At 44.6% G+C, this 25,456-nt stretch overlaps 1 protein-coding gene across 1 annotated transcript in view; it reads left to right on the top strand.

Annotated features, from left to right (window-relative positions):
* Positions 1–18,460, top strand: part of TMEM86A (transmembrane protein 86A) — an 81,196-nt gene extending 62,736 nt beyond the window's left edge. The window contains exons 4-5 of the mRNA XM_084631643.1: positions 10,417–10,681; positions 13,809–18,460. Coding sequence (XP_084487769.1) covers positions 10,417–10,681; positions 13,809–14,236 — 693 coding nt within the window. The 3' untranslated portion in view covers positions 14,237–18,460. The remainder of the gene's footprint in view (positions 1–10,416; positions 10,682–13,808) is intronic.
* The last annotated feature ends 6,996 nt before the right edge of the window (positions 18,461–25,456 follow it).

Raw genomic sequence — 25,456 nt, 5'->3', positions numbered from 1 at the left:
CTTTACTATAGAGTCAACCAATTTCCTTGGTACTGAAGTTAGGCTTAGCAACCTATAATTGCCAGGATTGCCTCTGGAGCCCCCCCCCCCTTTTTTTTTTTTAAAAGGCACTACATGAGCTACCCTCCAGTCATCGGGTAGAGGATGATTTTAAGTAATAGGTTACATACCACAGTTAATGATTCTTCAGTTTCATATTTGAGTTCCTTCAGAACTCTTGGCTGAATACCATCTGGTCTTGGTGATTTCTTATTATTTAGTTTATTCATTTGTTCCAAAACCTCTCAATCTGGGACAGTTCCTCACATTTGTCACCTAATAAGAATGGTTCAGGTGTGGGAATCTCCCCCACATCCTCTGTTGTGAAGACTGATGCAAATAATTCGTTTAGCTTCTCCTCAACAGCCTTGTCTTCCTTGAGTGCTCCTTTAGCACCTTGGTTATCCAGTGGTCTCACTGACTGTGGGGGAGGCTTCTTGCTTCTTATGTACTTAATTTTTTGTTGTTAGTATGTGTCCTTAGCTAGTTGCTCTTCAAATTCTTCCATGGCCTGCCTAATTATACTTTCACACTTGATTTGTTGCAACTTATGCTCCTTTCTATTTTCCTCACTAGGATAGGACTTCCAGTTTTTAAAGGCTGTCTTTTTGTCCCTAACCACCTCTTCTCGGTTTTGTGTGGTTCCCTTTTTTTAATTTAATGCTATGATGAGGGATTTCTTTGGCATTTTCCCCCCTGCAAGGATGTTCAGTTGAATTACATTATGGTTGCTATTACTAAGCGGTTCAGTTGTATTCACCTCTAGGGCTAGATCCTGTAATCCACTTACGGCTAAATCAAAAATTGCCTCTTCCTTTGTGGTTCCAGGACAAGCTATTCCAAGAAGCAGTCATTTATGTTGTCTAGAAATTTTATCTCTGCATCCCTCCCTGAGGTGACATACCCAGTCAATATGAGGATAGTTGAAATCACTATTATTGCATTTTCTGCCTTTGCAGCCTCTCCAGTCTCAGAGTATTTCAGTCACCATCCTGGTTAGGTGATTGGTAGCTTATTCCTACTGCTGTATTTTTAATTGTTCAAGCAAGGAATTTCTATCCATAGAGATTTTTTTTTGGTTCAGTTCGATTCATTTAAGATGTTTTACTTTATTTAATTCAGCTTTCTTTCACAATAATGCCATTCTACCGGTGCGACTTGTTTGGTTATTCATATATATAGTACCCTGGTATTACCAAATCCCATTGATTTTCTTCATTCCACCAAGTATACACTGTCTATTATATCAATATCCTTGTTTAATTCCAGACACTTTAGTTCATCCATCTTAGTATTTAGACTTCTAGCATGTATGTATACGCACTTGTACATTTTGCCAATATTCTGTTGCTTGCATTCATGTGTTATTTTTAAATGGGACTTTTTTTTATATGTGACTGTTCCTCACTAGCTCCTACCTGTACTTTACCAACTTCTTTCCTGTCCTCTTTACTAAGATATAGAGTTCCTTCTTTAATAAATTCATTCCTAGGAGATGTTTCCACCCAAATCATGTGCTCCTTTGTATCTGTTGGCTTTCCCCTAGACCTTAGTTTAAAAACTCCTCTACAAGCTTTTTAAGTTTACATGCCAGCAAACTGGTTCTATTTGGTTTGGAGGGGGCCATCTTTCCTGTATAGGTTCCTCCTTTCCCAAAAGTTTCCCAGTTCCTACACTTTCATCTTATCCACTCTCTAAGATCCTGCTGTTCTGCCTGTCTTTTTGACCCTGTGCGTGGAACTGGAAGCATTTCAGACAATGTTACCATGAACTTTAAGCTGTTACCTAGCAGCCGAAATTTGGCCTTGAGGACCTCTCTCCGACCTTTCCCTATGTCACTGGTACCTACATGTGCCACAATCATTGATTCCTCCCAGCACTGCACATAAGTCTGTCTAGATATCTTAGGAGATCTGCAACCTTTGGACCTGGCGGGCAATTTACTGTGCATTTCTCCCAGTCATCACAAACCCCACTATATATTTCTCATTTAATTATGACAGACTGTATTAGCCACAGCAGGGACAAGTGTTTAATGGCACTGCTTCCTGACACAGGTGTAATTTGTCGGGGAGGCTTCGTGCCCCATAGCAAGGCTGGCATGAATGGTCAACATTAAAATCTAGTCACATGACGTCTGACCTTCACTTAGGCATGTGCTAAATGGAGCCCTTTGGTGCTCTTCTACAAAGCATCACAAGTTTCTTTCACTTCACTAAAAACAAGACTTGCTATACAGCTGACCCAAGCTCCAAGGCCAACTAGAGGTCACAAGCCACTTTGTTATATCTGCCTGAGTTCTCTACAGGTCAGTCACCCAGGGTGCCGGAACCTTTGTAGAAGTGGCGGGTGGGGCAGGGCACACAACTGAGGCTGGGCAGGGGGCACAATTGAAAGGTTCTGCAGGGACATGTGACTGCCCCACACATTGCCTCTGCCTGCACCACCACCCCCAACTCACCTCAGCGGAGAGTCTGCTAAGCAGGCAGCTGTGCTGGGAGTCCAGCAGCAGGGAAGAAGTAGCCGCCTCATGGCAGGCTGCTCAGTCGGCAGCCAGGCACCCTGTTTCCTCCCTCCCCTCACTGCACAGACACTGCCAGGGGGAACTCTGACTCCTCACTGCTGGGTGTCCTTGCCAGAGGCATTCTGAGAGATATGGGGTGGCACGTGACCCTGCATGCCCCCACCTCACCACACACATTGCCTCTGCCAAGACCAAAGTGGATTCCTGCATCCTTTTTACCCTAACCACTCCCCTCCTGTGCTCCCTTCTTCTCTAACCCTGCACTCCCTCGTGGCACTAACCCCCTGCACCTCCTCACCCCCCAGGTACTTGATGCAGCCAGTCTCATACCTCCAGCGGCTGCACGTCACTTATTGGGAACCAGCTGTGCAGCCCGTCCTCTTTCTGTCCTTCCCACAGCCACTGTCCGGCACCTGCAGCACCGTGATCAGCTCCCCTGTGGTGAAGTGCAGCCCCTTCATTGTTCTCAGATCCAAGGGTTTGGGTCTGTGGTCACCGATGCAAATTGGTGAGGCTTTTTATCCAACATTTCCCAGGAAAGGGGGGGTGCAAGTGTTGGGAGGATTGTTCATTGTTCTTAAGATCCAAGGGTCTGGGTCTATAGTCACCTAGGCAAATTGGTGAGGCTTTTTACCAAACCTTGTCCAGGAAGTGGGGTGCAAGGTTTTGGGAAGTATTTTGGGGGGGAAAGACGCGTCCAAACAGCTCTTCCCCAGTAACCAGTATTAGTTTGGTGGTGGTAGCGAGCAATCCAAGGACAAAGGGTGGAATATTTTGTACGTTGGGGAAGTTTTGACCTAAGCTGGTAAAGATAAGCTTAGGAGGTTTTTCATGCAGGTCCCCACATCTGTACCCTAGAGTTCAGAGTGGGGGAGGAACCTTGACAGCTTGTTCAGCAGCAAAAGTAAACAGCCTCAGTCAGCAAGCTCTATTGGTCAAGGTTTTGTTCTTGTGTTAAAGGGCAACTTGGGGCACAAGCTTTTCCTTTGAGCACAGGTGTGGAACTTGCCCTTCTCTCCTGACAAGGAAGGAGCTGTTCTTCCTGAGGCAGGTTCATTCCTGCACTGGAGCAGGGATGGAGGGGAGGTGACTTGAACCTCATCTCTTAACTGGTAGCTGGTTTGAGCCTGCGTGTGGGTTATTAGCATCACTATTGCAATGGCCGCTTTGTGCCGCTGCTAGGGTGCTGAATTGCCAAAGTGCTGGACTGTTTGATCCCTCATCTCCATCCGCTGGCCTTCCTCCAGCCTGGCACCTGCCCAGCGTAGAAGGCCACCCTGTGCCAGACAGGGAGCGGCTTCTGCAGCAGTGGCACAGAGCTGTTAGCCACGTTAGTGCCGAACAAACACAAAGCAGGCGTGAGTTTGCCCTATAGAATTTCCTCTATTCCCTTTTGAGAGCCTGATTGGACCTTGTGTCTCTAGCCTTGTATTCTTATTACACCCTTCAAGATCTAAACTAGAATTAACCCCTTACTTGGAAACAAGCAAGGCCTCTGAATCCTGTGTCAGTCTGTCCTACTGCAGTTAAATCTGGAAGATGTTGGTATAAAGGCCTTCTGTACCTCCACATTTATTTGCAATGGTATACTGCAATTGGTGCTAAAGGCAAAGTACCAGACGTTTTCTTCCAGAAAACTTTCCCAGAGAGGACAAGAGGGAAGATTTCTCTCACTGAGAGGGAGAAATAAAAATAGTGGAATTTTAGGTACTCAGATCCAAAACTGAGCAGCTGAATCCTCTAACAGACTGAGCCAAAACCCTGTATCTAATCCCCCAGCTGACCATAAATTCCCTTGCTTTAACTGTTATGATACATACACACATCCAACAGGTTTGTTACACCACAGAGAAATGAGCTGGTGAGTAACTGTGGGAAGGGGAGAGTCAGTGAGAAGCTGGAAGGATTGGCTTCAGAAGCTCATCTTCTGAGGCAGAGAGAGGAACAACAGTAAGCCAGCAGCTGGTAGAGTGCCTAGGTGCATGCCCAAAGGATGGTCCTCCCAGAGCAAGAGTCCCTACTTCTGCACGTGACACATTCCTGTGGCTGACCCTTCACAAATAGGCCAACAGATGATTAGCAATTGCAGATCGGGGTAATCAATCTGCTTCAGGGAAAAGACAATTGACTACTGAGATCAGAAGAGTCCCCATCCTCCTCCCATGGTCTAGATTCTTTCTCTGAAGCATCCAGTATTGACTAATGATGTAGGCAGGTGCTGTACTCCAGTGTTTCTCAACCAGGGGTACAAGTACTCCTGGGGGTACTCAGATCTTCCAAGGGGTACATCAACTCATCTAGGTAATTGCCAAGTTTTACAACAGGCTACATAAAAAAACACTATCAAAGTCAGTACAAACTGCAATTTCATTCAGACAATGATTTGTTATACTGCTTTATATGCTATACATTGAAATGTAAGTACAATATTTATATTCAATTGCTTTACTTTATAATTGTATGGTAAAAATGAAAAAGTAAACACATTTTCAGTAATAGTGTGTTCTGACACTTTTGTATTTTTATGTCTGATTTTTGTAAGCAAGTAGTGAGGTGAAACTTGGGGTTTCACAAGACAAATCAGACTCCTGAAAGGGGTACAATAGTCTAGAACAGTTGAGAGCCACTGTTGTACTCAGTGGTAGATCTGGTAAGAAAACCTAAGAATACAATCTTCTCCCTTCTATCTCTGAAGAGAGCCTGACAGTTGCACATGAAGTCATGACCCCCTCTTCATGCCATCACAAATCCAAGCCAACTGCCTTGCCCCAGGGCTCCAACTTGAGACAAAACAGTTGACATTCATTCTAACAGTCACAGTAGTTTATGGAGACCAGAGAATGAGAAGCACAAGCCATGACCTGGACTGGCAACAACACCCACCACAAAAAAGCTGCCAACCACTTAAACATTTATAGACACAGACAGACACAAACTGGAAATGAAAACAATTATCCCAGGAGGGCAGGGACGTGAGGGAGGCCAAGGGCCAATAAAAACAGTTTAACTTTGCGAAGACAACAGAATATTCTACTTGATTAAAACAGGCCACTCTGAAGGGTGAGTGGGGAAAGTGCCCCAGCTTTTGTTGGCTTGTACAGAATGTTGTGCTAAAATGTTACTAACTGGAATATTTAGGATATTAAATTTTTATAAACAGATTTCCTAGTAAGCAGTTATATAATTCAGCACATGTAAATGCAATTCCTCTGCAATTTTTTACGTTTTACATAGTAAGTTTCAGCCCAGAGTAAAGTTGGCAATTGAGTTTATAAATCCCAGAAAAACAGCATTTGAAATAATAGTGAAGACAATAGAAGCTTATTTAAACTCATGACAGACATTTAAACTAATGTGTATACAGTCAGCAGTAGCAGGTTCTTACCTTACCAGCATCAGGACACAGCCATCACAGATGGCTCAGTTTCCCTCACTCTTGGGTAGCTGGATGATTTGATGTGGTGCAGCCCTCTAGCCAACAGTGAGGTCTCTCTTTTTGGAAGGAACAGAAATCCAAACACCTGACATATTCTTGGCCAACGCCAGGTCATAGCCTTCACCTGTGTAGACATAGGGTTGATTAATACCAATAGGAACGCGTCCTCCTTAGGCAAAACAATCTCCCCTGCACTGATCTCTGTTGGTAATGAATGAAGGGAGACTGAACATCATAGTCATGTACCCAAAATGGGATTCTAGCTTTCAGTTTACATCTCATCCCCTGTATACCCCTTTACCACCAGGTACTTGCTTCATCCTTCCCCATGGTCCTTCTATATCTTGCCTGTGTTTAGACTGTCTCAGTTCTGAGAGGGAAGGGAGGAATCACCTCCTCCTTACCTAATTCCTAGCCTTCTGTTCTACAGCAAGGCTGCTTCTTACATGCCCTGCCATTCCTTCCCAGCATGCCTTGCTGTCCTGCCCTACAGTCACCTGGTCCCTGACTACATCTCCCATTAGTCCCTACAAACTACTGGCCCAGACTGCACTTGTTTGGGGCTGAACCAGGACCAGGGCAGTAGTAGGTCAACAAGGGCACTTAAAGGGTCACTCCATGCTTTGTTACATAACTAGGGTTACCACCTGTCCAGATTTTCCCAGAATTTGTCCCATTTTAAGGTAGCTGACCTGGCAATCTGTAAGGGTGCTCAGCTGTCCAGTTTTATGGGCCCAGGATCATCCCAGATGTCCCTTTTTTTGTATCTCAAAAGTGGCACCCTATACAGAACCCATTTAGAATAATGCTGGTCTAGAAGATGTAAAGGATGAACTATTAACAATGTGACATAATACTGCCTCTCTGTGGCTGGAGGGTTATCCTTAAAATTACAAATTCCAGCTATATACCAGAGTAACTGAGATCAGAATCTGGCCAGAAGTGTTTGAAAAATTCCAAAACTAGTATTAAGATGAAGTTTATATAACTATAAAACTTCATTAAATGATTATTTAGGTTGCAACATCAAGCACTCAAAAATTAGGAAATACTAGTTTTACAGTTGCATTGGAAACTTAATTGTGCCCTTTTGTGCACCTATCCTGTGCACTGAAGGAGGCAGGGGCCCTGGGGAAAATAATGATTGTGTAATTAAAGAGTATATGGTAATGCATACACACAAGGGGGCCAAATTTAAGATTGCACAGGCAACCTTAAATCTTGTTACCTAAGTAATGTTCAGTTAATATAGGGGTTTTAAATGCAATTTGCTAGATTTTTTTAAAAAAGGAAAAGTTAAAAACAAGTTCTCTTATGTGCATTTGTAACCACTTCTCCATCATACATCACAAACAGGGCTGGGCTTGAACCCTGACTTTTCAGCACAGATGTCTACTACTTAATCTACAGGAAGACAAGGTTGTTATTCCAGAGGTGGAAAGGACTGCAGGGGCCAGATGCTTTCAGAGTACCCTGGCCTCTGAGTGTGTGTGTGTCTCCCTCTCTCCCCACTTCAAACCAGGAGTTGAAGGAGCTTTTGCTCTGTATGGCATCTAGAGGAAGGGGGATGGGCTGCTGGGGCCGTATGCTGGGTCTGAAGGGGTGGTTGGGGGGAACCCACCTCAGCAATCTCTCCCTCTTCCTCCCTCCTCTCCTGTTACAGATATTTGGTAGCTCCTAGGTGTTCCCAGTACAATGTCTTCTGTTTTGGTGACAGCATGGATCTGGTCTTAGAACATTCATGTCCTGTTAATATTTTGGTGTCAAAATTTTCCTGAGAAACACAAGTGAGAGAAGGAAAATAATGATTTTCCACAGTTTAGATCTTCAAATCTAAATAGAATTTCATGGGACAAAGAAAAGGCACTTCTCCTTTCCTTATTTCAAAGGTTTGTGTCAAGCAATGGAGGAATAAGAGTGTCTCTAAAACATTTCACAAGAATCTTTTATATGGGGAAGTGCTAGGCAACCCAAATATAGGAGTCGCTACCAGCTCCCCCTATAATGTAAGAAGCTAATGTGCTGTGAGAGAATGATTTATCTAGCCTGGTTGCTTATTAGAACATTTAAAATTTGTGTTGGCAATATAAATAATGTACTCAGAGATGTTACAAAATCTCACTGCTAAGGAGCTGCTGCTACATGGAGGAACTTTCCATTCAATGCGACAGTAGTTTTGAAAGCCTTATCTATTGTGACAAGCTCTAGTTTCCTAGGGTTGCTCATTTGCGGTGGTCCTACTGCTTCATATTTTACCCATTACAGACATTGCATTTGAAGAGACTTTCCACCTCAGTATTCCAACTCTGCTTTACTCCACTGAACTTGTGGGGGGAGTTTGGGCTTCGATGACTTGGCATTGCACTAGGAAGATGATGTAACCACACACCAGAAGAGCCTGTCTTCTAGGGTCCTGAACCAAAGCACATTGAATCAACGGAAGGACTGCCATTGACTTCAGTGGGTTTTGCCTCAAGCCTCACAATCCTCTTTCCAGCAACAGAGGGCCTACTGAGTGATGAAAAGGCCAACCCTCTTTCCATACTCCTGAAGCAGGGGTTCTGTAACCTGGTTTTCAGCACTATAGCACTGTGACCCATAGAACATCACATTACTGAGCAGTTCTGGCTTTACTGGACTTCACGGCTGGAACTAAACTGTTCCTCTCCCATATTCACCCCAACATTCTGTTGCATCAGTGACAGTCCATATTCTGACTGGACAAACGATCCCCCAACCATCAGTGCTGGGGAGCTACACACATTTAGCAGTGGCCATGGCGACAGTCAATAGAAACACTTGATCTAGCGTCTCCAGAAAATTAGGAGCTGTAAATCCCTCTGCTGTGGGCATGAAGGTCGTGCCCTCTGAGACAATTAGGGTATATGCTCACTGTGCTGAATACAGCCTCCTTATTAACACTGCTTGGAGACACACAATATAATCACCCCTGGCCACTTAAGAATACCTGATGTTTGTAAAAACAATAAGGAGTCTGCTGGCACCTTAAAGCCTAACAGATTTATTTGGGCATAAGCTTTTGTGGGTAAAAAACCCACTTCTTCAGATACACAATGCATGATGTTTGTGTTTGTCTCATTTGTGGGCCAGAATCTAGTCTCAGTGACATCAGTGTAAATCCAAAGTAACTCCATTAGAATAGATGAGAGCAAACATAATTTGGGAGATTTTCTATGAGCCGTCACATATCAGCTGATGGTTGGCTTTCCACTGTGGGGTACTTTACTCTGTTTTGTTTTAACTCCATCAATGAGTCCTTCAAAACCATCCACCAATGGCTCTGTTGGAAGTTCTGTTGCTTTGGATTCTACTGCGGGAGCTGGTCTTCCCCTAGGACTCCAGCAGCTGTCAGGCATGATTCCAGTAATAATCTGACAGCTGTGCAAGGTAACCTCCTTTTCCCCTACCCAGCTGCGTACAGCATCTAAGATCCTTTTAGCTCTTGGGTATAACATGGTTAGAGGGGAAAAAAATCTACCTCATTTTAATTCCTTATGTGTTTTTCCCTATATGGCCTAAAGTGCAGAGAGATACTAGGCTATGGCAGCATAGCATAATGGTTCCCCTTAGATCATCCCACTGTTTAGAGATGGGCCCAAACTGGATCACACCCTCAGACTTGGGATAAGTTTGGATCTGGACTGAGAACTTTGCCCCTTAGGACTCTCTTTATGGTGGGTACAGACTGGAACACCAAATCCAGACACTCACAAACATTGGGATAGCTCAGATCTGGACTCTGCGGCTCTGTCCCATATGCATTGTTTTTACTGGGTATAGCTCACCTGCTGCACTTTGCACCTGGGGTTACATAATGGGTCCCTGACCTAGTCATGGGCCCTAGCTGCTATTGCAATGCTAATAACCATCATCAGCATCTGTTCAAAGAGAATTTGTGTTTGTGAAGATGCACCTTCTCCCCACACAGCTATCTGATACCAGGCTATAACTGATGCTGCATCTCCTAGGCCACAAGATTTGGCAAGGGGCTGCTAAAGAGGGTCTGATCCCAAGCCAATTGAAGTGAATGAAAAGATTTACACTGACTTTAGCAAGCTTTGGATCAGGCCCTCAGTGTATTTCAAAGGCAGCAGTAGAGCATTTTACACTTTCTTCCCCCACTTCCACTCAAAACCAAACAAACCCCAAACCCTTATTTTTGGGACAGAGGCTCAGGACAGCTCCTTGGCTGAACAGCTAATGGGAGTGAAGAACGTGTTAAAGTTCAAGTGGCTTTTGCCTGATGGGTAGTTGATGTTGCCAGTCGCAGGGACGCTCTGAACTAGAAAGGAAGCAGCCTTTCAAAGCCAAGGGATGCATTCTACAAAGGAGTTTATTATAGTGTAGCCTCTAATGATCCTATTGATTTTTTTTTTAAATGACTTGTTTCTTTTAGGTGAAGAGTGAAGGCCCCAAGCTGGTGCCATTTTTTAAAGCCACTTGTGTCTATTTCGTCCTCTGGCTGCCAACTTCCAGCCCTTCCTGGTTCAGTGCCCTCATCAAGTGTCTGCCCATCTTCTGCTTATGGGTTTTTCTGCTGGCACATGGAATCAATTTCTTAGTCGCACATCGAAGCGCCAATAGGATCCTAGCAGGGTTAATATTCTCCGCAGTGGGGGATGCCTTCCTCATCTGGCAGGAGCAAGGCTACTTCGTTCATGGTAAGTGATGGCGCCAGGTCTGAAGGGATATAATAGCAACCAGTTAAATTTATCACTGAATAAATGCTCTTATGCAGAGGGTTTATATATTTATTCTTTCATTTTTATTTATATGAATAACCCATTGTCATGGCAGTAGGAAGGACTCATCCCATGCATAAATCCCTTGCACTGAAATTAGAGGGGGTGCACCATGGATGGACATGACCCATGTCCTCCACTGTAATCACATTCCAAAAGCCTGGGATTGGTTGGTAGCCCTGTCATGGTGCTGGCCCAGCATCTCAGCATCTGTCCTCATTCCCTGGACTGGCAGGACTTGGGAATGTGGCAGAATGACCTCACACCACTCAGCAGTTAGCAGCTAGCTGGGCTCTGTGCAATCATCTCTTATACAAGGATAGCTGCTGTGATGTGCACTCCCAAGGCCCCAGTGTAAAGCAGAGAACAAGTGAAGGGGAAAGTGGCTCCTCAGTGTTCTAACAGGGAAGCATGTGATTAGGGAGCAGGGTGGGGGCAGTGGTTAGTCATATGCACTTGGAACCAGAGCTGAGGTTTGAGTCAAGTGCCAAGGGAAAAGGTCCCTGCCAGAGATCAAGTCAGGAGGAGACGCTGGAGTTGAGTCTGGGGTAGGGTGTAGGAGCAAAGCAGGAACAGATGGTGGTCTGGGATAAGGAGAAACAGGCTGCAAGGCAGGAAACAAGAGTCAGGCACATAGGTAGGGTGTGTAGTCGCAGCCAACCAAGGATTCCTCTAGTCACTCAGACAACTTCCTATTCTTTCTGGTTTAAGTAGTGCATCGAAGCCAACTAGTGGGGCTAGACAGCTTGACATCTCCCCCCCAATCAGGAGCTTTGTGGGTAGGGCCCTATGCAAGCTAGAGCTTCACTAGCCTCCTTCTCCCATCAGTCATTCAGGCGAGCTTCTGGGTGGTGGCTGGGGTTTGAGGCCCATGATCCTTCAGTGCCCCTGGGGCAAGAGGTGGGTGATAGAAACCACTAGGCCTAGCCCTAATTAGAAGTGTGCTGACTTGCATCTCAACCTATCTTGAAAATGGAGGACTTTCAGCAAGCTTTGACCAGGTCCCTCTCACCAAAGGCTCTTAAGCAAACTAAGCATTCTTGTCATAAAAGGGAAGGTCATCTCATAGTTCAGTAACTGGTTAAAAAGACAGGAAACAAAGGGCAGGAATAAATGGTGAATTTTCACAGTGGAGGGGGTAAATAGCAGGGTCTCCCAAGGATCTATGCCAGACCACTGCTGTTCAACATATTTATAAATTGGGGGGCGGGGGGGCGGCAGAAGATGGGGAGGGAGAATAAAAAAAAAGGTAAACAGTGAGGTGGCAAAGTTTGCAGAGGATACTAAATTACTTAAGATAAGTCCAAAGCAGACTGTGAAGTGTCAAAAGGATCTCACAAAACAGAGTTTACGCTGCCAACCCCACAGTTGCTGAAATGTAAGCGCTCTTCACTACCTTTTACAACCCATTCACTTTCACCACAGGAGGACTGTAGAGTACTTACAAGTTGAACTTTAGCTCATATAAAATGTTAGGAATGGAAACTAACTGTATGTCTATATTAGCACATGCACACCAAAAAAAAAAGTTAAATTGGTAAAGTTCTCTACTCCTCATGTTTAGCTCATTAAGTCTCCCCTCCTGTTCCCTGAATTAGTCTTGAGGCCCTCATTTGCTCTATTCTTCTCCCCCGACCCCATTTCATCCCTCTCCTCTAGTGCCCTTTCCCATCTATCTAGCCTTGTGCCCAACATGTGGGCTCTGCCTCTCCGCTCTGTCTACCAGTTCCATTCTGTGGATGCACCAGCAATCTGAGCTGTAGATCAGCTGGCCATAGCACAAGACACTCCCCAGTACAGAGGGGGCAGTGCCACCTGGTTGAGTTGTTTTAGCACAGTGTGTTGGCTTGTGAGCATGACAGACAGAGTACAAACTTGTCACTGGTGGATTTTAGTTGCTAAGGAGCTCCTGTTCCCCTTGTACCAGGGCATCACGATATAATTTTAAGCCACTGGCCTGCTGGGGCGCTCAGATTTCCATGGTTTTATTTAGGCATGAAAACTTCCAGCCAAGTTAACAAATCTGCATGAACAGAATGGAACAGACTTTCAGTGTATGTAGGTCTGTGGGCTGAGGGTGGGAGAAGGGAGCTGAAATTATTTTGGAGTCCATCATGTGTGATTGGCAAGACCAACTAGCAATCAGCACCTGCTGCAACACATGGTGACATTTCTTGTCAGATGGACTAGTGCAAAGTGATTAACATATGGGCAATTCCTTCCTACACCAACATCTGGGATTTCTCAAGGGTGTTTTACTTCAAAGGGAAGCTTGTTTGGTTTTCTCAGATCAGTTCCACTTTTGATTCGTTTGGGTCTTGCAAGTAGCCATAAAAAAAATTGGTAGGTTAAACTGGTGTAATCCAGTGGCCAGCTGCTTCCTTCCAGTTTATGATTCTGCTATCAGTGGATGGAGAGGATGTTTAGACCTAGGTCCAGCTGAGTCCCAGGTTGGAGTTTGGGTCTGTGGCTAAGGCCAGAGAGTTTGGGTCTGAATTTGGAGGTGTTGAAATCTTTGATAATTGCTCTCACAATATTTGGATTCCATTGATCTGGGAAAAGGTTCCTTCCAGTTTTGGCACCACCCAGAAAAAACTCTACAGGTGTTTACAGATCTGGGATCTCAAACCTGCCTTCCTCCACTCTGAAATTCAAAAAAGAGGTTAGGTCTGAAAGACTTGAGTTTTGTTTCTTCCTGATTTATCTGTAGAGTTAGCAGAGGTGGTTGTCTAAAAGGCAGAGCAGAATTATCCTCAGTGTGACTGTGGGTACATCAGGACATTTTCCTAGGGCAGGAACCAGCCTGACCAGGGTAGCCTCCTCTACAGATGTCACTGTATTAAGTTTTTTTTTTCCCCTCTAGGGATGGGATTTTCAGAAGGGCTGAATGTTGGCCTACCTCTGCTCCCACTAAATTCACGTGGGAGTTTTACCAGTGGGAGCAGAATTAAGACTGCACCTTCCCTGTGACTGTTTAATCTGATGTAGTCATAAATTAGTTATGCCCATTAAAGCTCACACTTGCTGTGTCAATGCTTCTTTCCAGGTCTGCTGATGTTTGCCATCACACACATCCTGTACTCCTCAGCATTTGGGATGAAGCCTTTGGACCTGAAAGCTGGCTTTGTGATGACCCTTGTCTCCAGCTTCTGCTACACCTTCCTGTATTACTACCTCTCAGGCCCATTCACCTACCTGGTTGCTGTCTACATCGCTTTGATCGGCTTCATGGGGTGGCGCGCCATTGCTGGGGTGCAGCTGTGCAATGACCTCTGGACTTGGACCAAGCTTTCAGCCTGCATCGGAGCAGTGCTTTTCATGGTGTCAGATCTGACCATTGCAGTTAACAAGTTCTGCTTCCCGGTGCCCTACTCACGTGCCATCATCATGGCCACTTACTATGCAGCCCAGATGCTCATTGCACTCTCAGCTGTGGAGAGCAGGGATGAAGAGGACTTCAAAAAGAGGAATTAGATGGAACGCCAGCAGGCTCGTGAACTGCATGGATTATAACTGGGGTGCTGTAGTAGCATTAGTCGCTGAAGGAGATCTCCATCTCTCAAGGTGCATTGGTGATAGAGATTTTGCTTCTTTAAAGCATTATCTTTGGGTTTTTTTAAATCTGACTCTTCTTGAATGTAATTTACTTCAGTGTGGAGACCACACTGGAAAATTTAGACTGCTCCTACAGTAGCTACTCATTGACCTTTTCCTCTTGGAAGCTTCAGGAGTCCTCTCTAAAACATTGTATTTGTTAATCCTGAAGCTGGTTCTGAATGTTATGGAAGGAGAAGGCTAATTTAAAGAGACCGTGAAAAGAGGCTAGGCAAGTTAAGAGGCTTGCCTTCCAGCCTGGGCACACATGTCCCAATCCCAGCTAAGGTGATAGGGATGTGACAATGAGCTTAGGTGGTGACTAGACTAGACCCAAGTTGTGGCCATTACAAAGCCACTACACAGGGTGCAGCAACTGACAGCCTCTGCTCAAAGAGAGCCTAGGAGTAGCATAGCAAGAGGATAGGTAGTGCAGGTCAGGGCTGAAGTACATTGGTAAGAATTGGGTGGTGGGAAACTTGCACTGTACTGGATTCTAACCGGGGCTCTTTTGTGAATTCCAAACTCATGCAACTTCCTATTTAAATGCCATTCAAAGTTTGTGCCCAACGTGAATGCTGCTGAGCATTTAGTATGCTATATACTTGCAGAAGCAACAACAGAATGCAATAACATTCTGAACTTTGAGAAAATGGGAAGTGAAAGGCATTTGAAGCAGGCTGGGTTACAATGAAAGGATACGTGCATGAAAGTTAATGAGCAGTTTTAGCAGGCAACTTTCAGCATTTGCTTGCCTAGGGTAGTCCTGTGGCCATGTGCTAAGATATATGATGGAACAATGGGTCTGTCTTTCAGCATCAGACCTCACCCCCAGTTATCAGTAGCTTTGTTGACTGAATTAATAAGCCTGGTAAACCTCCTGCACCTCCTCTGTAGGTGTTGAGAGCTCTTGAATCAGTGACAATGTTTGTGCCAACCCCAAAAAACTCCAAAACAAAGGCAAAGTATTAAAACACAAAGCATATAAAGAAATGCACACTGGGATATAGCATACTTCGATCACTGTGAAATTACTGCAGACCCAAGTTTATAGATGCATCATTAGTGTTAACAGGCAATTGTTTTAACTGTGAGCTTGGCAGATTTTCAGGGAAACCTATTTATTCAATTAAGGCTAGTAGGCTTCTCTGTATTTGCATGTCTACACACTTGACCCTATACATATGTGCACAGTAGTATGGTATTAGGAGCCACCATACACAACCTGAGTTGGGGTATTCTGTGCTTTGCATCACACTTTTAGAGATACATTCCACTAAGAAATCATGATTTATTTTTTCCTGGGCTCACATTCTATCCATAATGTGGGAATTGGGATACTGGAATTTGACGTTTAAGCATTTATTGCTCAGTATTTACAGCTGCTAATAAGTGAGAATACTCTGCATATTTGCACATATTTAATACAGTCCTTACTCGGGGTATTTTATTTGTCTGTGAGCATTTTCCCTTACCTACAAGGCCAGCTATGTAGAACAAGTGTCTGTTTTTTGCCAGTCAATGGCAAAGAACCAAGTTTGTGCCACTTGACTTGGCAAAGCCCACTTTGAGGCTAAACCACCTGAAAAGAACGATTCTGTGCATTCAAACCAACTCACCCCCATTTCTCCTAACGTCGTGGAGCCTATAAGAAAAATTAGAACCATTAGAGATGGGAAAAACCTATTTCCAACCAACCCAAACTATTTGGCAATCTTATCCTCCCCCTGCCATAGCAAGAGTATCTCTTCCATTAGACTCTGTTAAAGGATTCTGGTGAGGTATTTTTAAATTTCACAATTATAATTTTACTTTTCAATAGTTCCTTCCCTCCTGCATGCTGTTTAATTTATTGTGGGTTGCTCACAAGTGCTGAGCTGCTGCTGCCCCTGATTGGTCTTTGATGCATGACAAGTGGATGCAGAGGCATTTCCTATGGATATACAGTGATAGTGCATCAAGGGCGCTTTCCTCTCCCTTTCCCAAATTGGATGGTGTCCCTTGAATGTTTGTTTTGTGGCCCTTCCTCCCATGGTACTCACATGAGTAGTCCTATTGATTCTAATGAGACCATGCCGGTGAATAACTGTTCCTACATGTGAGTGAGGAGTTCACAAGTGGGCCCTATCACAGGGTGCTCTACTCACCACAGGATCACCCCTACTCCTGGTGGTTCTGAGGATTAGCTCTACCAGACCAACACCCTTTCCCATAGTTGCAATCCACCTCTCTGTCTGCAGCCCCTCTTTCACTCCAGGAGCTGCTGCTTCCTCTTTGTGATTCAGCTGTCCAGCCAGGTCATTAAGTGGTTTCCCCTTCCACAGGCAGTCCTCACACCCACTGGACTGACAACATCACTCCAGCAGTCTTCACGTTTGCTGCCCTTAGCCCTACCGCTCTGCAGTGGTTGGTAGGGGAACCCAAGCCTGCCCTCTATTTGGGGTTCCAGGCCAGGCCTCTGTACTGAACAGTTAAGGCCTGGCTCTTTCCAAACTTACTGCTCTCACCACAGTCTCCTTCTTACTGTGAGTCTTCTCCCTGACCTCAGGAAGTGAGACAATAGACTTCCTCCCTACTACCTTCTTACACTAGCTCCGTCTCCTGGCTTTGTAGAATGCTTGCCTATGCCCTCACAGGTGATCTTCCTTCTAATTAGCTTCCTCCAGTCTAAATCTCCCCTGTTTGCATCCTAATTGGTTGATGAGGCTTGACTAGGCCTAATGCAGCCCTTCCTGTGGGGAGTACCTCTCATCACAGGCCCTATGCAGTGAGAGCTTTGTTTTTGCACCTGGCATTTCTGAGCCTGAGCCTGAGCCTGCAGGTTTCTCGTAGGTCAGTTGCCATGCCCTGACTGAGGACTTGTCTACACATACAGGGCTGCAGCAGCACTGATGCAGTGCGCGGTTGTAGCACTTAGTGAAGACACTACCTATACTGACAGGAGAGCTTCTCTCATCGGTGTTGCGCTGTCTACGGCTGCAGTTCAGCTGGTTTAACTGCGTTGCTCAAGGGTGTGGATTTTCCACACCTCTGCGTGACGTAGTTCTGCCGACATAAGTCTGTAGTGCAGAGCAAGCCTCAGTTTCTGCTGCAGCCCTGCTCACTATGCCCCTTGGAATCCAGCAATAGTCCCTTTAGTTCACATGCTCCTCTAGCCTTTGCTCTTTGTGGGGTCTCCCAGCACTGTTCCCCCTTACAAAGGCAGCTCCTGTTTTCCCTGTTATTAAGATATTGAAAGTAAATGGCAGGTTTTTCAGGACCAAATATGACACAAAGAGACATGGTCAGATCCAAATTAGTCCCAAATGTAGAGTTAGTAATGGTATCCACAACTGGTGTAAGTGGGCCATTGATTTCTGTGGAGCTTTGCCAATTTACACCAGCTGCAGATTTGGCCCACAGTTTGCAAAGCCCTTTGGGCTAAACCCTGCTATCTACATAGTAAGACACTATTAGTCACTGAATGGTCTGTGCATTAAGTCCATGAATTGAAAGAAAATGGTCTTTGTCTGTGACTGGTTGCAAGGGTGAACACACCACTTGTGCCAGGGAAATACCAGCTGGGTGACCATCTCCTAAGTGCAGGTCCTCCACCGGACACCCTCTTCTCTTGTGTGTCTGTCTCAAAGGGAGATGCTGGGAGAGAGACAGGCACTGCTAGAACAAACCAGGCTGCAGTGTTGGGTTTAATTAGAGAGCTACACGGGTGAGCACCCCAGAGTCTCTCAACCAGCCCCCTGATTTTATATTACATACAAACTCTTCTGAGCCAATAACGCTGATGGGGTGGCATTGTTTTGGACTCTCACCTGAGAATGCTGCAGTTTAGGAAAATATAATTCCACTTGGATTTAACCTCCTATAAAATATGTGGGCCTCCATTCTCTGGTTCACCCAAGGAGTGCTTGGCATAGGCTGGAGAGGGGGCAAAGATCTCTTGAAGAGACTTTTGCACCTTGCCAAATCTGTAGCCCTCTGGCCACATGGTCAGGCTCTAGTGTAAGTGAAGTGGCCTGAGGGCTGCCATGATATAAGGCAGGGGTGGCCAACCTGAGCCTGAGAAGGAGCCAGAATTTACCAATGTACATTGCCAAAGAGCCACAGGAATAGGTCAGCAGCTCCCCACCCCCCCACCCCCGTTCCCAGCACCTCCCACCCACCAGCAGCCCCACCGATCAGCACCTCCCCCTCCCTCCCTGCACCTCCCGATCAGCTGTTTTGTGGCATGCAGGAGGCTATGGAGGGGAGGGAAGAGGAGCTACGCGACGGCCAGCTTAGGGGAGGGGGTGGGAAGGGGTGGAGTGGGGGCAGGGCCTGTGGCAGAGCCAGGGGTTGAGCCGGGAGCACCCCCCGGCACATTGGAAAGTTGGTTCCTGTAGCTCCAGCCCCGGAGTCGGTGCCGGTACAAGGAGCCGCGTATTAACTTCTGAAGAGCCACAGGTTGGCCACTCCTGATATAAGGGAACGCTGATCATGTCCCCCTGTGTGAGTGTTAGCAACAGAGGACAGCTTCTGCTCCTCTCCTTGGCTTGGTGATGCTCCCACAAACCTTCCTTCTCCTTGGCTGATGCGAAGAGCGCTCTCTCCTGTGTTACAGTTCAGCTCACAGAGTAGCACTTAATCCATGGGACGACTGGCAGAGTACGGCACTATTCTACCTGAGCACGGCTGACAGGACCAGTGGGCAGTATTAGCAGCAGTGTGAGAACAGCAGTGTGAGAACGCTGGCACTGAGAACACCCCACACTTTCTTTACTGAGTAGTTTTCACACCCACCAGTAGCCCTACATAGTGGGATTCAGTATGTTGAACAGACATTTTGGCCTAGATCCCCAGTAGTACTATTCAGACTCTTAACTTCCATTGAGTTCAGTGAGGATCTGGGCCTTCCTTCCAAGGACTCTTAATATTTTAGAAAATTTAAGTACCATTGCAAAAGGCTGGGTTAACAATAGTGCCCCCCAGAAGCGTCTGCTGCTTTATAAACATACACCAGAAAGGTTAGCTGCATTACTGAGGGGGAACGCATTGTAAATAGCACAGGCCCCTGTAATCTCCTTCCTCTAATGCTGTTGCACAATATTTCCCGTATTCATTCACTCAAGGGATTGCTTCTGCTAGAGCGACCAGGAGATGTAGGAGGCATGCAGCATCTCCATTCATCAGTTTTGCTTGTCTTGTGATCCCCAGCTTGGCCCCTGCATCGCTGCTCTTTGTGGATGTCACCTGCTGTTACACAGGCCGCTTGTTTGCAACCCTCTTCCTGTCATAGAGCCAGCTAGAGAAAATATGCATGTACAGTGCTCTAACTGTCTGCTGGGGCCAGTGCTAGCAGGATTTGAGTGAATGGCTAATTTAAGACTTATTTAACTCTCTCTTGGACTATGTCACTTTGGCATATCTGTTCTTCACTTATGTTCTCCAAGGATTCCCTCCCCTGTAAGAAAGACTGACATGCTCAGTAAAGGAGCGAATGGATACCTTCATTGAATGTTATAATCTCCCCTGCTCTGAGTTAGTAGGGTATCACTTTCTTCACCTCCAGAGAGTATTATTCTTCAGTTTCCGGAAGCAGTTTTAATTATTTTTCTGTCATTTTTTTTATCTCAGTTTATTTTACGATCTGCCAATCTCAGGCCTTGATCCTGATGATGATTGCAGAGGGTTCAATAGGCCTTCCTAGGTGATCTGTCATTTTGAGAGGAGGGAGCTAGCATAATCTCAGCATGGGCCCTGTAAAATGCACTGCTTCTGTTGTGGGCCTGCACTGGAGAACTCTGAGAGAGTCGAGGGTTGCCTGGGGCATCACAGACTCAGGCTGTTAGAGAGAGTCACCCTGGTCTCTCGCCCGTCTCCCTCTCCACATCCCTTTAATCCACATGACTTGAACAAAACCCTTTTTCCTGAGAGAGCCTTTCTTGCTGGGAAGAGGCCAGCTGCTATGGGCACAGATTTGACACAGCCAGCTCCCATTCTTCTGATTAAGCCTGGGAAACATTGACCAGTTGCTGATGTGGGGGAGGGGTGCAGGTGGGCGTCTGTTTTAGATACTGTTTCCTGGGACAAAAAACAGTTCAACACTGGTGAAAGCAATCTGGGATTTGAAAGGCAGTGGCAAAGTAGGAATGGAGAGCACATAAATATCCATCTTGACTCTTTTCCACTTCCTTCCTTAACTCTCCCATTGTCTCTCTTTGCCTTTTAAATTTGAAAGTATTGTTCTACTTCCCTTCCCCCCACTCCAAACACATACACAGCCTTTCCCTTTAGAAGCAAAATCTTTAAGGAGCATCATCCATTCTTAGGCGCGATAACGTTGCAGGAAGGGAGTAGAAGCAGTGTACGGTACATTGTATTCCTAATCCCAGCAGTATTAACTCCTAAGTACAAGAGGCACCCAGTAGTTACACACTGTATACCCGGGGTAGTCAATAAGCGGACCACTGGTGAAATCCAGACTGCCAGATGCTTTTGAACAGTCCCCAAAATCTTTTTATTTACTTATTTTTTTAAAAAGAAAAGGAGGACTTGTGGCACCTTAGAGACTAACAAATTTATTAGAGCATAAGCTTTCGTGAGCTACAGCTCACTTCATTGGATGCATACAGTGGAAAATATAGTGGAGAGATTTTATATACACAGTGCTTAAATAAATTAGTTAGTCTCTAAGGTGCCACAAGTCCTCCTTTTCCTTTTGCAAATACAGACTAACATGGCTGCTACTCTGAAACCTCTTATTTCTTTAAATATCTCTGGCATCTGGCCCTTGACCAAGAAATTTGGACCTTGACAAAAATAATTGACTACACTGTACTCAAAATCCGCTCTGAAATTCTTGTGGGTGATTAATTGAGGTTATATATACACTACAAACCACATCTTCCACTACTGGACTAACCATTAAGTGCCAGTAACTCCTTATTCAGGGAGACTAAGAGTGTGCGGAGTCTGCTTGATCTGCCTAGCTTTTACCCTATATGGAACCCAACTCCTTTACTCACAAAAAGCTCCTCTTGAAGCCAAGTGGCCTGATTTTCACCTCACACCATTGTTACACTCCTGTAACTCCACTGGGCTGGGCAGGGCCTTACCAATACCACTGAAGTCTGTGGAGCTACGGATGTAAAATTGGCGTGTAGAGGAGACTTCAGCAGAGCCACTCTTGATTTACACCAGCATTAGATCAGAATTGGGTTAAACGGGTCCTTAGTATTTAATACATGGTTTAGAAGAAGGACTTGAAGGCTTTCACTCCCTGCCCTTCTTTCCAACATAGCTCTTTATTGGCCTTGGAGGGGAAAGTGGTCAAAACAGAGCAGATATAAAGCTCTGTGGCAGATGTCTCCTTCTCTATTTTGGGTGCATGGGAGTGGCAAATTGCCTAGTTTTGGCAGAGAGAGCTGCTCTTTTATCTGGAGAGGCAACAGAGTTGAGTGGTCTGAGCCCAGGACTGGATATCTACAACTCCTAAGTTCTGAGCCTGGCTTTAACACCGATTCCTTTTGTGGCCTTGGTTAAGTCAGCTGGTCTGAAAGGATGTAATTCTGATTAAAGTCAATAGAGGTATGCCAGTTTACAGCAGTTGAGAATCTAACTCTCTGTTTCTGTTCCCCCCCATCTGTAAAATGCCTACCTACTTCACAGGGCTGGTGTGAGGATTAGTGCATGTTTGTAAAGCACCTTGAAAGGTGTAAAGCACTAGATAAGTGCTAAGTATTACTATACTATAGTATTCAAAATAAAAATGCTTGGAAGAACCTGCAGAAATTCACTTGAAAAAAGGTGACGTGAATAAATGTTTCAGTTAGATTTCTGCATCAGATGGAAAGCAAATGGAAAACAGTCATTTGCATGATCTATTAGGGAGGAAGCCAAGCCAAAACTCTGGACCCAGACACACCCAAACTTCAAGGGAAGGGGTTTTTAACAAGTCTGAACTCAGATCCCAAAGTTGCAAAAAGTTTCTAAAAGTCAGAAGCAAAACCCCAAGATGTGAGCATCGCATCCCAATTTTGCAACGCAGGCTCATCTCTGAATGAGCTAGAATAAGCCTGATCCAGCCAAAACAAAGTATCCTAATTCTAGCTCGATTATTGCTGAAAATGTTGAAGTTGAACATGCTGTGGTTCTGTTCATCTTTTCTCAGGCAGAAAGTCAACTAGAGTTTAAGGAACGAGTTACAAACGGGATATTTAATTTCCTTTGATCATAAACTTTATTGGCTTTAAAGCCAATGGAGAGGGAATGCCCATTTTGGAATTAATTCCTGTCCCACTGTATGTAGGATGTGTACGATTTTCCGGATGAGAATGTGTTTGTATGAACAGCCACTGGACTCAGAACAAACTTATGAACAGAATTATGGCTCCAAAGTATGGCTCTCAAATGGTATAAATTGGCATAACTCTGTTGATTTCAAATCAGGCCCCAAACTGTAAATTATTTTTTCCAGTAGCACCCACACTGTGCTAGGTGCTGTACAAATACAAATGAAGGCTGAAGCGCTTACATTCTAAAAATGGGTGTATACCTGTGAAATGGACCATAATTCTCAAGCAGTAAAACTTACATTATTATGAACTCAAAGGCAAATACAATGCAAATTTTTATTGTTTCTTTAAATGTTTGATAGATATTCTTTTTCTTAGTTTGGAGGAAGTTCCGTTGACGATGTATTTTTTTCCTTTTAAAGTAAAAATATAAAAATTATGTCTGTATACCTATAGATAGATTAAAAAAAAAAAAAGTGGCCAGTTGGCTGAAATGCCAAAATTTAAGTGGCTTGTATTGTATCTGTGGTGACACCAAATTGCTGTAGATATAAACTCATTAAAAGAAAAGGTGGATGAAATACAGGCTTGATGTGCTGTGGCCAGTGATAATTTGCTACTTCAGAACCCTTGTAACTAGCTCTGTGAAAGAGGGGGTCTAGGGCCTGCTTCTGCTCCTATGATACATCAGTGGGAGCAAGATATGGGCCTATGTTATAGTCCTACTGGCACTAAAATAGACAGAACATCAGGAAACTTAGCACCAGTAAGGAAACTATTATCTTGGCAACCTAATTAAACAACAAAAACAAAAAACAGACCTTCCACACTGGTTTCTTTGTTGAATCAGGACAATTTAGAAATCCAGGGCCCAAACCTGCAGTCCTTACTCAGGGCCTATGCAAGAATAGGCCCATTTTGTTTCCCAGATAGGACTGTTCATGGAGTCCGCTGCTATTCGTTGTGGGGAAGGTTGGCAGAATCTTTCCCTCAGTGAAAAAATCCCATTGGGATAAGTGGTAGTTTTGTCTGGGTAAGGACTTCAGGATCGGGCTACAAGTCCTGACCTGCTAATCTCAATGACTCCTATATGAACTGAACCGCCTGTGTTCTGGTGAATTAAAGGCAAAGCATATTTTTAAAGATTTAATATACAAATCAAGCAGCTCCCCTTCTCCATTCACAGTCTCAGCACTTAGCCATGTTTTAAAGTGATGAGCACTTAACTAATCTATTTTGCCATCAATTTAAAAGTCACCACATGCAGTATGGCCACTTTGATACTATCTATGATGCATTTTTATGTTAATTTTACTATTACTCTGTATTTGGAATGTAGTTTTTCTTCTAATTTCTTGTATGTGTACCAATAATTAAAATATTAATTTACTTGATGTTTGTACTGCCTAGCTGAAACTACTTTTTGCTTGTTTTCTCTTTCCATGACAGTTTCATCTTGAAATACAGGTCCCGAGTCAACACGGTTCTACTTCAATTTAACCCTAGTAGAACTGCAGTCAATGGACCAGATCTTCAGCTACTGTACATTATTGTAGTTCTATGCAGTGGAGCTAGGCCATTCTACTCCAGTTGAGGATTTGGCCCAGTATTTTTTGGCCATATCTGATGCGGTGAACGAGCTAGTTTGGCCTCATTAACCATTCTTTCTATCACCGCTGGGAATGCCACATTTGGAGGAACCTTTTTTTTTTTGGGGGTACAATACAGCCCCAGTATTGCAATGATTTATGTTTGTAAACTTAAAACATGCAAGCCCTATTTAATTCCAGGGGACTACTCAGATGCTTAAAAAGTTAAGCACACACATAACTCTTTGCAGGATCAAGGCCTAATGACTTCCACATTCACCTAGGTGAAAATTCCCCGTCAGTTTGGGAAAAAGCAAAAAAAAAAATTAACACTGAGATTTCTTCTCTTCTTCAAACTTTAAGCAAAAGAAATCCTGTGAGCACCCTTCCAACATCCTCCCTCCCTCAAATAAAGTGACCCATCGTTTGGGAATGAACCACTGTTACACAGGAACTTTGCTGCATTGTTTCCAAAGTAGCTGTCACATAATTTAGGCTAGATCTACGGTACTGTGGGAAGTCAACCTACGCTACGTAACTCCAGCTACCTGAATAACTGTAGCTGGAGTCAACGTACCTTAGGTCGAGTTACTGTGCGGGAGGGGTGGGGGGGTGTCGATGGGAGAAACTCTCCTGTTGACTTACCTTACTCTCTTCGTCGGGGGTAGAGTACAGGGGTCGACTGGAGAGTGATCTGGTGTCGATTTGGCGGGTCTTCACTAGACCTGCTAAATCGACCACCGGTGGATCGATCTCAGAGCGTCAATCCCAGCTGTAGTGTAGACATAATCTTAGCATCATCAGAAGGTACCATGCCTTTTCATTTGCAAACTGTTTTAAATATTTCCAGCCCCGCTGGGTTGGTATGTCCCCTTTTAGCTGTGCTCCCTTCCCACTTACCAGCACACTCCAGGTGGCACATGGAATGTAAAATACTCTCAGCCTGCAGAGAAAGTTGGAGCACATGACCGGTCAGCATCGTGTTTATCTCACAACAGTTTCCTGGAAAGATTAATACTACACTGGAAAAATAGGCACAAAATCAATTCAATCAGGTCATAGGTATTATAATTCTTAATCTGGCTTTAGCCATACCAGCAGCAGCGGCGGCAGGTAGCAACATATTTTGAGATTAAAATGCCTATGACTGAAGCCATCCTGTTTTTTTTTAATTAGTTCTTAGGGCTTGATCACACAAACACTGAAGCATACCCAGGAGTAGTTTCATTGAAATCTGTGGG

Source organism: Lepidochelys olivacea (genome assembly GCF_965140295.1).
Source record: "Lepidochelys olivacea isolate rLepOli2 genome assembly, chromosome: 6".
Taxonomy (NCBI): Eukaryota; Metazoa; Chordata; order Testudines; family Cheloniidae; genus Lepidochelys; species Lepidochelys olivacea.
The sequence above is the reverse complement of the archived record's forward strand: the minus strand, read 5'-3'. Positions and strand labels throughout refer to the sequence as shown.